This window comes from Lepidochelys kempii, chromosome 5, assembly GCF_965140265.1.
Source record: "Lepidochelys kempii isolate rLepKem1 chromosome 5, rLepKem1.hap2, whole genome shotgun sequence".
NCBI lineage: Eukaryota > Metazoa > Chordata > Testudines > Cheloniidae > Lepidochelys > Lepidochelys kempii.
The window spans coordinates 61,436,204-61,449,209 of NC_133260.1; the positions used below are offsets into that span (position 1 = coordinate 61,436,204).

Genomic DNA, 13,006 nt, shown 5'->3' on the forward strand with positions numbered 1-13,006 from the left:
AGGATTTTGGGGGGAAAGACGTTTCCAAACAACGTTTTCCCAGTAAACCCAGATAAACGTTTGGTGGTGGCGGTGGAAGTCCAAGGGCAAAGGGTAAAATAGTTTGTACCTTGGGGAAGTTTTAACCTAAGCTGGTAAAAGTAAGCTTGGGGGGTTTTCATGCAGGTCCCCACATCTGTACCCTACAGTCCGGAGTGGGGAAGGAACCTTGACAATGCCCAAGGGTTCCCCTGGCCCAGAGCTTTGAATCCCCCCTCCACCTGCTAGGCCTTGGAGCTTTGAGCATGTTGAGGGGAGCCTCAGAAAGAAAAAGGTTGAGAATCTCTGCCCTATACTACACAGATTTCATGAGGGAGACCAGCATTTCTCAAATTGGGGGTCCCAATCCAAAAGGGAGTTGCAGGAGGGTCACAAGGTTATTGTAGTGGGGTCCCGGTATTGCCACCCTTACTTCTGCACTGCCTTCAGAGCTGGGCAGCCAGAGAGCGGTAGCTGTTAGCTGGGAACACAATTCTGAAGGCAACACCCCTCCAGCAGCAGCATAGAAGTAAGGGTGGCAATACTATACCATGCCATCCTTTCTTCTGCACTGCTGCTGATGGCAGCTCTGCCTTCAGAGCTGGGGTCCTGGCCAGCAGCCGCTGCTCTCCAGCTGCCCAGCTTTCAAGGCAGTGCCACAGCACAGAAGTAAGGATTGCAGTACCACAACTCCCCCTACAATAACCTTGGGACCCCACCCCAACTCCTTTTTGCTTCAGGACACCTAGGATTACTATACCATGAAATTTAAGATTTAAATAGCTGAAATTATGAAATTTACGATTTTTAAAATCCTATGACCATGCAATTGACCAAAATGGACTGTGAATTTGGTAGGATCCTATTGATAAGGGATATTCAGAAATGCTCTGTAATTGACAAACTTAGTAACTGACAAAATGGACAAGGTACATGTGGTATACCAAGTATGCAAAAAAAAAAAAAAAAAAAGCAATGCATCAGCAAAATATGAATGGATTAATGCCTAAATATTTAGAGCTAATAGTGGTCTAGAATTTATTCCAGTAATGATAAGTTAGTTACTAATATCATTGGCTTATTGATTCAAAATAAGAAAGCATTTTTCATTATTTTGAACAGTACATAAAAGGTGAGTTTTAGGGAGTTAGTCATAAGTGAACTCAGGTAGGCTGCCTCACTTCTACAGTCTCAGATTTGGTACGTATGTTCCCCTTTCTGTATAGTGCAATATTAAGTATTGCTTGATGGTCTTACTTAAATAAAACTTCAACTGAAGTAGTTATTTGACATCATGACTTATTAAATCTGAAAATGCAACAGTCACTACCTTTAAGGCCTTACAAAAATTTGCCCCTTCTTACATAGTCTGTGTTCTAATTGTTCAGGCAGAAGGTCCAGAAATCTAAGATTTATACAAGTGTCATAATACCCTAATTTGCATCTCTCGTGGACAGGCACTGCTTCACCTATATAAAAGGCGGCAACTGTTTTGATTCCCAGAGAATAGGCCTGAAAAGTCAGCAGCATAGAACAAGCTTTAAGAACCTATTGATTGCCATACTAACTGAATCCAGTGGTTCACCTAGTCCAATATCCCATCTCTGACAGCAGACAGAACCAGATATTTCAAAAGAAGGTGCAAGAAACTCCACAGTGGATAATTATCAAATACTGGTACCTGTCTACCCGTAGGCAAAATATCTTCCTAATCCCTATCCGTTATTGGCTAGATTATGCTGTGAAGCAGGAGGATAAGGATAGTATATTAAAAGAAAAATATTCTTCTGCTGGCACTGCCCCAGGTTCACATGGACACTGCCACTACATCCCACCCACCCAAATGGACCACAGGGTACAAGATCAGGAGTTAAACCCCTAGAAGTCAGACAGGGATGTAGCTGCATCCCTAGGTTACATAGTGGGGCACATAGAGGTGAAAATTACTCTTGCTTCTGAGTCACCCTCCTGCCCTGATTGCACCTAAAAGCTTCTACAGCCACCTTCTTGTTGGTTCTCTCTCATAATTACATTTTTTTTTTTTTTTATTCTGGCAGGGCCTGCTGCTGACTTGTTGCTAATAATCCCAGCTGGCATATTGTCATCTCCGAGGTCTGGTGTCCCAGTAACTTGGGCTGCAGGCCTGAGTCGCTGGTCCTGGATTTGCCTTGTCCTAGAATTCTCTGCCGCAGTTGGGCTGCTAATTAATGCTGGCCTTGAACTGGGAGGGAGATTTGGCTGTTTCCTGACATCAACTGGGGGAAGCTTTAGCTGTACCGCTAGCCCCTAATTGGGAGCCTAGCTCTGGCTATTCTTTGCCCCTGACTTGGAGATCTTACTTCTGGCAGGTGCTCCCATACCTCTTATAGTTTCAAGGTAATTGCACCTGAATCCCATTCTCTCCACCCCCCACCCCCCCCGGGGTCCACTTCAGCAGTTCCCAATCAAGTCTCAGGTCTTTAACTGTCACTTGTCTCTAGGCATGGACCACTGTCCCACTCCCTTCTGATCCAAGGTTTTAAGGCAGTACAGCTCCCTGCCTTATACTGATATCACCAGGAAGCCAGTCTGCCTAAGGGCCAGTGCCTATGCTTTGCTTTCTCTAAGGGCCATGAACAGTATTGCCAGAAGTTACAAGTTACCAGACAGCTCTTTCTAAGCATGCAGCTTTATTTTTAAGTTAGAAGTGTTACAGAGAAAACATAAAAACAACAAACAAATTTAAAAACACACACGACATACCAGGAGTTAGCTATCAGGCCCAAGTAAGCCTATGTCTTTTCCACCCTTCCTCAAGAGCGGAGGTATTGGGCAGAAGGTCCTGCCCATTTGCTGGATCAGAAAGACGGCCACATGTCAGTACAAACTCATCCTTTTATACCAATAGCCCTTTCTTTGTTTTCTATGTGAACCTTCCCAGGGTGGTACCGCTCTGGAAATGTTTACAATGTGAGTGACTCACCTCAATCACCCCTACTGTTTTAGTTCCTGGCAGAGCTGTGGTAACCATCCCCACAAGTAGAACACAATCAGGCAACAATGCATAAACTTAATACCATATGTTCCCCCCCAAAAAAGTAGGAATATCCATCCCATCTCCCCCCAAAAGGAGGAAGTATGTATACCTAAGGCACCTGACTAGTATCCGAGGGGAATCCCCAACTTATTCCCTGGATGGTGTTTCTGCCATTACATTTCATAATTTCACATTTCAACTATTCATATAATAAACAAACATTCTACTAACAAGCCAGCACATATTCATAAATCCATACAGTGTCATTTGACAACCCCCCTCTGTAATTTCTCTCTTTAGAACCCCTGGGGCACATATGTAAGGGCAGCTCTCATAGCCCTTCGTACCCATCACCACAAAATCTTTGTGTGTGAACTTGAGACCTGATCCTCCTGCCTCCCAACTGGTTCCTAAGGAGTGTGCCTGGGCTATCCCTTTGTTCCTCAAGGCACCGTTTGTCCTCATCGTGGGTGGAGATTCCCCACTCCTCTGATATATTCCAGGGAGAAACTCTTTGGACAAAAGGAAGAAAAAGGCAGGGCTGACTCCCAGAGAAGCAGCTCTTAACCCCACACTGTTTTTAACAGCAAAGGAGTCAGGTAAGGGAGATTCTTCAGACCTCCATACAATCAAATTCCTTTCTCTGCCCCACCTCCTCAAAGGTCAGGGCCTGGGGACCCCTTTGGCCTGACCTCAGCTCCTCTGAGAAGAGGAGAGGAAAGATTATTCATCCCCCCACATCATTGGATTGACCCAAACACTGAGTAAGGTGAGCAGCAGCTCTTCCCCCACTAGGCTCAGGGCCCTTTACCTTTTTACAGATCACCAGGCAGTTACAGACGGGGGAGAAGTTCCCCTTTCGTCCAAGCTGTAGTTACCGCCATCATCTCCCATGCACCTGTTGTATACTTTACTTTGGTATTTCTCGCCATGGGTGTCATACATTTGGCAGAGCACAGCAGCTACTTCAGTGTCCCCACTTTTGGTTGGAGACGGTCATCACCAGGTTGTGTATTACCTCTGGTTCCTGTTAAAGGAAGGCAGAGAACTTATCTCCCTGGCCTCAAATCAGGATAACATCTTGCTCCCATGGGACAGGAGGCTGTCTCACCCCACCCCACCGCAACCTTCCCTCACCTTCAGGTATTTAAATGGTTGCATATCCTGGGAAGGTAACTTGTTCTGGACAATGTTTCCTCTCAGACACGGACCACACCCCTTGTGCCGCTATCCTGTTTGTATTTTGGCTAACGGTCCCTTGTAGGTTTGGAAGTAACTGTGTGGGCCTGATTTACCCCATCAGCTTTTAAAGCCATAAAATCATTCCCCAGCAACAAAAACACAGAATGTCTGCCAACACAGCTACAACCAATACTCCTGACCCTCCCTCGGGCAACGTAGCAATCTGTGCTGTAGGTAAGGTGAAGGCTTTTACACCAGGAACTTGAACCCAGATTTCACACCCTGTGAGCATTTGCTGGGGTTTCACAACAATCTTAGCGGTGAACAGTCTCTCTCCATACAAAGAATATCTCCCCATTAACACAAGCCACCTCTCTCCCACGGGGGAGGAGATGGATCTGCATCCAGGAAGATTCAAAATGACATGTGGGTGGTGGTTGGAGGCGTGAATGGTTTGGCATGAACATTATAGGTCATTGGCAGACTGGCTGTGAGACTCTCTCCCTTTGAAAATTCAGTCACACAGTTAACTCTCTGTGGTTGAGCTGCAGCTAGCCTTTCCAGCACTGCACTGGGCCTCAGTGAGCACAGAGGTCAATCCCAGGTAAAGTAACTCAGATGTCCACAGATGACACTTTCCCCCTCCTGTTCCAGGGCTTCTCAGAAGTGGTTTCCTTCTTTCCCTGGGTGTGGGTCAGTTTGGTCCCAACCGGTCTTCTGATCCCTTTCCATCCCTATTAGGTTTTCTGTCAAGCACAGGCCAACTGTCCACAACATGAGCTGGGAAATAGACAAAGATCCTAGATGTAACCAAGTCTTCCAATTAACCACAAATTGGGGTGGCAGGGTTTGAAGAATTGTTCAAAAATCTTTAAATTGGGAGGCTTTATCAACCATGGTAACTCCCAAACCACTTGCCCATTTTTTTAATGTAACTCCTAATTTGGATTGACACCTAAGCATAGGCCATAGCCTCTTCTCTCAACTCTCTGAAACCTCCTCCTAGACACTTCAGGGGTCAATTTAAACTTTTGCAAGAAAGTTTTTGACAGAGCCCATAATCTGTATAGTTCTCTCTGTCCACATGGGTGAAAATGCCTGAGGATTTTGTCCCTGACAGTTATTGTTCCTAGGATGCCTTTGGCTGAGGCATTTGGCGTGGTGATGTTCATCTAGTAGTTGTGTGACATGAGCTGCTACTCCTTTGGTAGTAGGCCCAGGCTGCCCCTGTGGAACTTTGGATGTGTGTTATGCCCTATACCCACCCCCGACACTTGAGTCTGATAAACACAGTGTAGCTTTGCTGTATGCCAAATAAAGGAATCTGAGTGAGGAGTGTTTTGGATCACAGAGAACTGAATGAAGTGTTCTCCCAAAACTGGACAGGGGGTTTGGATAAGCTGACTGGAAAAGGTCTCGGAGGGAATCCCAACAGCAGGGCTGACCTGAAGCCACAGACCCTGGAAGACCTGTGGTCCACAGTCTCAAGCCAATCCACATGGTGGGGCTGCCCCATAGCTACCAACCCTGGAAGTCCAGGGTCCCCAGCAGTCAGTCAGGAGCCGAGGCAGGTTTCCAACTGAAACCTTCACGTGATTCAATGGAAGTTCAATAAACCCAAGATATTCTTGTGAAACACCTCAGGTTTGACGAATTGGCATTCGTTGGAAAATTCCCAGACAGCTCTACTCACAAGCTGTGGTATAGGGGTCATTGTGGAGGTGAGGCAAAATGAGACAAGGCAGGGCAAGGCAGATATTCCAGACAGCGTTGAAGCCTATAGGGCAGCCCCGGGAGGCTACTGTAATTTAGACAGGTCCCAAGGCTATTTAGCTATACCAGGTGGTCCAGGAGCCCAAGATTAGGAGGGTGCAAAAGGTGACTTAAAGACACCTTCAAGGCCATCCTTAGCCATAGGCAGAATAGGCAGCCAAGTAGAGCACTACACTGCCTAGGGCACCACTGTGCTGGGAATCTAGACAGATAGGAAGCAGTGGAGCATGTAAGAGCAGGGCTGTTGGGTCCTAGAGAGAGCTGAATGCAGCACAGTCTGAGGTAGGAGACTGACTGCTGGGGTGTCTGGGAAGGGGAGAGGGTAGGAGTAGGGGAAGGAGGAACTCGCCTGTGAGTGTGACTCTCTCCCCTGCATGAGGTGAGGCAGGCTTGGCAGCTGCAGCACCCCCCCTCCCCAACCACGGAGCACCCCTCTCTCCCCTCTCCCCACCCCCCGGCAGGGCTGGGTTGGGTGAGGGGAAGGGGGGGCTGACTAGCTGCGTGCTGAGGAATGAAAGTGAAAGTAACTTACTTCCTCGGCAGCCAGCCAGGATTGGAAGGGTCACACGCAGCTGACTGCGCCAGATAGCATGTGTGAAAAATCAGGATGGGGATTGGGGTAGGGTGACCAGATGTCCCACTTTTATAGGGACAGTCCCAATTTTGGGGTCTTTTTCTTATATAGGCTCCTATTACCCTCCACCCCCTGTCCTGATTTTTCACACTTACTGTTTGGTCACCCTAGGTGGGGGTAATTGGTGCCTATATAAGACAAAGCCCCAAATATCGGGACTGGCCCTATAAAATCAGGACATCTGGTCTCCCTAGCTGGGGAGTGTCTCTCCCCCCCAGGCTGGCAGCGATCCATCTCATCCGGCGGGGAGCTGTGCAGGGCAGGATGAGCTGCTGCGGCTCCGTGGGTGCCCCATCCCTGAGATCAGATGCTGTGCTAACTTCACCTTGGTCTGTTGGGCTGGCGGTGGTGCCTATTGGATTTACAGGATATCGGACCTGAGGATTTGCTGTTGCCACTCTGCACCCCAAGGAGGTGAATTTTGGGATACTGCAGTTTTCCATCTATCTCCTCCTCTACTGCAGCTGTTGGACCAGCAGGTTGGGCGGGGGGAGTGAGCCACGCATGAAAGCAGTACTGTGTTGCCATTTAGATTGTCATTTAACAAGTTTGCCAAAAATGCTTGCTACCAATCCTGAATCCAATTTCAGTTTTTTAAAATAAATTTATATCTATCTATCTTAGCCAAAATCAGAAAATTAAGTTGTTAATAATTATTTGTGACAAGTTTGGTTTGGGCAGGGAGTGGGCCAGTTTTCATCAGAGAAACAAAAAATGTTGACTGGCTTTCCAGTAGCCCTGTTACTGCTAACTAGAGCCCTCCAACAACTGTAATATGCTCATCTCCTTACTAATGTATAGAGTGACCATATGTTGTACTAAGATTCTCTTGCTTTTTGTTTCCAGTGAGTCAGTATAGCTTTTGCCAGCCCAGGGGTTGGGCAGCCAATGTCTTAACGTTTTCACAATGTTTTGTCCAACTTTCATAAAGTAAATACATGGTTAATATGAGTTAAAAAGGCCAAGGACACTTCCTTGTGAAGAATCTGTGCTAGAGTTGTGAAAATGTCCGTTTTTGATGGAACTTTAGAGGCAGTGATTTATCATGTATTTCTGGCAGTGCCCAAATTGCGCTGCTATTGTTAATGTTTTTCCAAACAAAAATAAGGCACAATAGGACTTCTGTAACATTTCCGTGCTACCTTAATCTAGAGGAGATGATTCTGTGCTGACTTCATTTTGGTCACTTTGTGCTTTACCTAGGAGTAAAACTAGGGTTATATTTTGCCACTGTTTGGAAACCCAGCTTATTAAACTGGATAATGCCATTGATCTAGTTACAATATAAGGTTGATATAGAGTTGTAACATTAAGACTGATGCCCACTATACATTTAAAACTAAGAAGTGGCTTTGTAAAAATGACATAGGTTTCCAACTCTACTGTGTCTCAGTCAGGGTGGAACGCCTTGTGAGGTGCCTTCACACCAACTCAAGGTCACAGACTCACGACTATCCTATATTAGTTATTTTAAATAATATTTCTGATCATTTAAAACACTTATTTCTTTTAAAAAACACGCTTATAAGTTATGTCGTATCGAAAACAACTTTCCAGGTCACAAAAAAGAAAAACTGAAAGATGAAATAGGATTAGCTGTACAAGCCCAGAAGGGTTCTATACTTTTGTATGTTATGAAAACAACAAAGTTGATCAAGAGCATCAAGTAACTGCCGAAGAAAATTTTTATGCAGACGAAGCTCAAGAAATGCAGCAACACACAGAACAATCATTTGAAACAGATGCAGACACAAAACAAGAAATCACAACAGTTCAAACTGTACTAGCATGGGATATAGATGACTTCGGCACATGGCCGCAATCTTTAAACAACTAATTCCGTGCCATCATACTTGAGAAAGGCCCTGGAGAATAAAAGGTCTTGAATATCCTAAAGATATTAGAGGTAGGAAATTCTTTTGTAGTAATTGTTTTCTGTAACTTTCTAATGGTGAAATTAACAGACGGTGGCTTGTGTACTCTAAATGCAAGGATGCTATATTTTGTTTCCCATGCAAGCTTTTCAATAGTTGCAATTTTAAGATAGCAACCATGGGTATTAATGATTGGAAAAATCTTAGTCACCTATTACCATAACATGAAAAGGCAAAACACCACATTGAAAGTATGCACAAACGGTGCGAGCTGAGTGTAAGGTTAAGAAAAATCAGACAACTCGTGATGCCCAAAAATCAAAGATTGCTGGAATCAGAGAAGCAGCATTGGTGTCGTGTTCTTGAACGTCTATTATCTATTGTTGAATATCTATCAAACAATCTTGCTTTTAGAGGAAGCGTTGAGAAATTATTCCAGCCCAAAAATGGCAATTTTGGGGGCCTTGTACAACTGCTGGGAAACTTTGACACAGTGATGAGTGAACATCTCCGAAGAGTAACTGAAAATGAAATACAGGACCACTATTTGGGACCAAGAATTCAAAATGAACTGATCATGCTAATGAGTGATAAAGTGAGAGACAACACTGTTTCATTGGTTACTTTGGCAAAATATTTTGCCATAATTCTAGATTGCACTCCGGACATAAGTCATCAAGAACAGATGTCGTTAGTAGTGAGATTTGTCGACATAAGTGATTCAGCACAGATTAGTGTCAAGGAATCATTTATCACATTTTTAGAAGTAGAGGACGCTACAGGTTTTGGACTTCAAGCTCTCCTTGATGAACGAAAATGAATGGGATTGTCCGTAATGAACATTAGAGGACAAGGCTATGATAATGGTGCCAATATGAGAGAATGCATTTCTGGCATGCAAGCTAGATTGCTGTCAGAAAATCCACGAGCCTTTTTTGTTCCATGTGCATGCCACAGCCTTAATTAGATTGTGTGTGATATGGCCAAGTCTTCTGTAGAAACTATTTCTTTTTTTGGTTTGCTGCAATGTATTTACGTGCTCTTTTCAGCTTCCACTCAATGATAGCAAATATTCAAAGCACATGTCAATGGTATTACCATTAAGCCTCTATCAGACGCGCTGGGAAAGCAGAGTAGAAAGTGCAAAAACATTGAGATATCAATCTGAGGAAGTTTACGAAGCACTGGTTGCTATTTCAGAGGAAGCCAGAGATCCAAAAGCTAAAAGTGAAGCACAGTCATTGGCCTCTGAAATATCCAGCTTCAAGTTTCTAACATCTGTCATAATCTGGTATAACATTCTTGTTAAAATCTCAAGTGTAAGCAAAATAATGCAGAGTCCAACGATGCAGCTTGATTTAACACACAAGACTTTTTAGTGAAATACAGAGAAAATGGATTCAAAGAAGCACAGGTTACAGCAAGAGAGCTTGCACAGGTACTCGGTGAAGAACCAAAATTTCCATGTCCAAACGTGACACGAGTTTCAAGGAAAAAACGGCAAGCGGAATATGAAGGCGCAGATGAGCCCATAGATGATCCAGAAAAGAAATTTGAGGTTGAATTTTTTAATGTTGTGATGGATAAAGCAATATCTGCCGTTGATGAAAGGTTTAATACTTTACGAGCACACCATGAACAGTTTGGATTTTTGTAGGACAAAACTAAATTCAACAACATAGGAAAACAAGAGCAGCAAATGACAAAGTGCAAGAACCTAGAGAGCCTCCTGAAGCACGGTGATAGTTTTGATTTAAATGGACTTGAACTGTACAAAGAATTGAGTATATTGTCGTCAATGTTGCCACATGCAAAATCGGTGATGGACATTGTACAGTTTATTCATATCAGCAAACTTGTTGATATATATCCTAACGTGTACATTGCCACTCGTATTCTACTGACAATTCCTGTAACAGTAGCATCAGGAGAACAGAGTTTCCCAAAACTAAAGCTCATTAAAAACTATCTCCATTCTACAATGAGTCAGGAACGATTGACTGGTCTTGCTATTCTTGCAATGGAACAAGACATCACTTTGTCATACGATGACATTATTACTGATTTTGCAGCCAAAAAAGCCAGAAAGATCACTTTTAATTAAAAACAAATCCTTGTTTCAATACCTCTTCATAGAAATTTCCAATAAAATGTTGACAAATTTAAAAAATTATATTATTTTCATCATTCGGTCAATAAATCAGATTTTTTTCCTATAGCACTACTTCTTTAGTGCTAGTCCACCAGCATTACAGTGTGCTTAATTAAGTTAAACTGTTTTTGATGAAGTGCATGTGGCAAGTTTTCCAATACTGTAAGCTTATGTTTGTGTTGCTAAGAGCACATCAGGCATAGGGGCACCAGTTTAATAATCCCGCTTATGGCGCCATAAATCCTAAGGACGGCCCTGGCCACCTTAATGCTCCTCTTTCCCCAGGATGCAAGGTCTGTGCTACACACTTAGATGCACAGCCTCCGGAATGTCACCCTGTACAGGTTGTTGAGGGAACAGGGGAATTTAGGGAACTGCCAGTTCCTTATTGTAGATCAAGATGAGTTAGAAGTGAGTTTTAATGCATATAGCAAAACTTGGAGAGCTCAGTGGTTTTTAAATTTACATGGAAAAACAAAAACAAATACTATCTTTAATTTAGTTGTCACAGATCAGAGCCTGTTGTGCCTTGTGAATACACCCCTGCTTGTGCTAGGCCTTGGAGCCACACCCAGACTAGATATCTCGGCTTCAGGGCCCCTGTTTTTTTGCTACAGCTCTTTCCGCAGGGCCAGTTTGGCTTGGTTCCCTGCAGGAGTCTTCCCCTTTGGAAGCCTGGTAAACAAAGAAAAAAAAATGCATGCAGTGATATAGTTCTGTCCTTTCAAAACAAATTATTATTTTGTCTACAGAAACACAACAGTTAGAGATATGGGTTAAAACAACAAAGAAAGTCTACATGCATGATTCTTAGCTTCCCCTTGCATAGTTAAGCAGGCCCTGCTTCACCCAGACATCCTTGGATTTAGGAGACTGATCTGACATACCTATGGTCCCTCTCTCTCTCCCCCAGAGTCTGTCCTTCCTTCCCTGTATGCTAGAGAAAAAACATCCTAAACATTTGTGACTTGAAAGACATACTCAGTTCAGGACCTGCTGTTTGAAAAGAAGCCTTTGGAAGTGGCAAGGTAGTTATATCAATTTCAAATTATGTCACAGGCAAATTTCAATCAAATTTTGATGTAAAGCAATAATAGTTCACAAGGAAAGCCTTTCAAAAGTAGTAAGATTCCTCACCTGGAATTTTCTCTGTGCTTCAAATGAATTTACAGTAGTTAGAACAACTTTATCAATCCTTCCTGTGTCTGTTAGGCAGAGCATCCCACCCAAAGGTGTTTTGACACCTCTCTAGGATTCTCATCTCTTGAACATGTATTTCCTCAAACCAGTCCTTCTACAGCTGCTGAAAAAGAAACCTGACATTTGCTTAAAAATTCCCTTTGAATATCATGTATAAGAAATGACTTAACCAGATATAAATTAAGGGGGTGGGGGGGAGGGGGAAGAGGATAGCAGTTTTACACTGTTTTGTTTTTGTTACATGACTGCACTCAAAAAAAAAAAATCTACATTTGTAAGTTGTACTTTCATGATAAAGAGATTGCACTACAGTACTTGTATGAGGTGAATTGAAAAATACTAATTTATTTTTACAATGCAAATATTTGTAATAAAAATATAATGCAAGCACCGTAAACACTTTATATTGAATTCAACTACAACAGAATACATTTGAAATGGAGAAAAATATCCAAATATTTAATAAATTTCAATTGGGATTCTATTGTTTACAGTGCAATTAAAATGGTGATTAATCACAATTTTTTGAGTTAATCATGTGAGTTAACCGTGAATAAAATCGACAGCCCTTATATAAACTAATTGAGGGACTGTCCACAACTGGTAGCACTCAGCAGGCAAAAATAACTTAAGCAAATCCTTGAACATCTATTATAGCCAAGATATACCAGACTGGAAATTCTGGGGCAACTTCAGGTAAAATGGAAAAAGATTTTATTGAATAAAATAGACTGAATTAGTACAGGATTCTTTGTTATTTATTTTGAGGCAGTTTGTGATACACTGAGTAGCAACTAACTCTACATGTAGCCTTATCAATTTCAACGGAACACATGTGAGAAAGGGTGGCAGAATCTGGCCTTTTGTTTTTAAATTCAAAACACCCGGAGAACAAATTTCAAAAGGCATTATAACATATATTGTGCTCTACAGAATCAAAGAGCCAGTCAGGATACATAAACGCTCCCACTACAAAGCACTACAGAGCAAAGGTTATTGGGAATAGGGAATTGGGAATTACTTGAAAAGAAACAAAACCTTAGCTGGATTTTCAGATAAACAATTCAGCAGTTTTTACAACTCACACAATTCTATCTGGCTTTCACAGTCTCTAAAATCCCCAAGGTCTCAGCCACAGCCCTAATGATCTTGCTCAT

The 13,006-nt window shown here is 42.9% G+C and overlaps 1 protein-coding gene across 15 annotated transcripts in view; it reads right to left on the reverse strand.

Annotated features, from left to right (window-relative positions):
• The window catches only part of MCTP1 (multiple C2 and transmembrane domain containing 1), a 476,976-nt gene that overhangs the window by 387,545 nt on the left and 76,425 nt on the right, over nucleotides 1-13,006 (reverse strand). For 3 of the 15 annotated variants that reach the window (XM_073344523.1, XM_073344520.1, XM_073344522.1), the window contains exons 1-2: nucleotides 11,787-11,871; nucleotides 3,846-4,061 (exon numbers count right to left, since the gene is read on the reverse strand). The exons of 7 other annotated variants lie outside the window; for them this stretch is intronic. Coding sequence is in view for 4 of the 8 variants with exons in the window: in XM_073344516.1 (XP_073200617.1) it covers nucleotides 11,787-11,870 (84 nt within the window). In the remaining 4 variants the exon portion in view is untranslated. Of the gene's footprint in view, nucleotides 1-3,845; nucleotides 4,062-11,786; nucleotides 11,953-13,006 lie in introns of those variants that run through there. 5 more of the 15 variants (XM_073344516.1, XM_073344518.1, XM_073344515.1 and 2 more) reach the window with 3 other exon arrangements.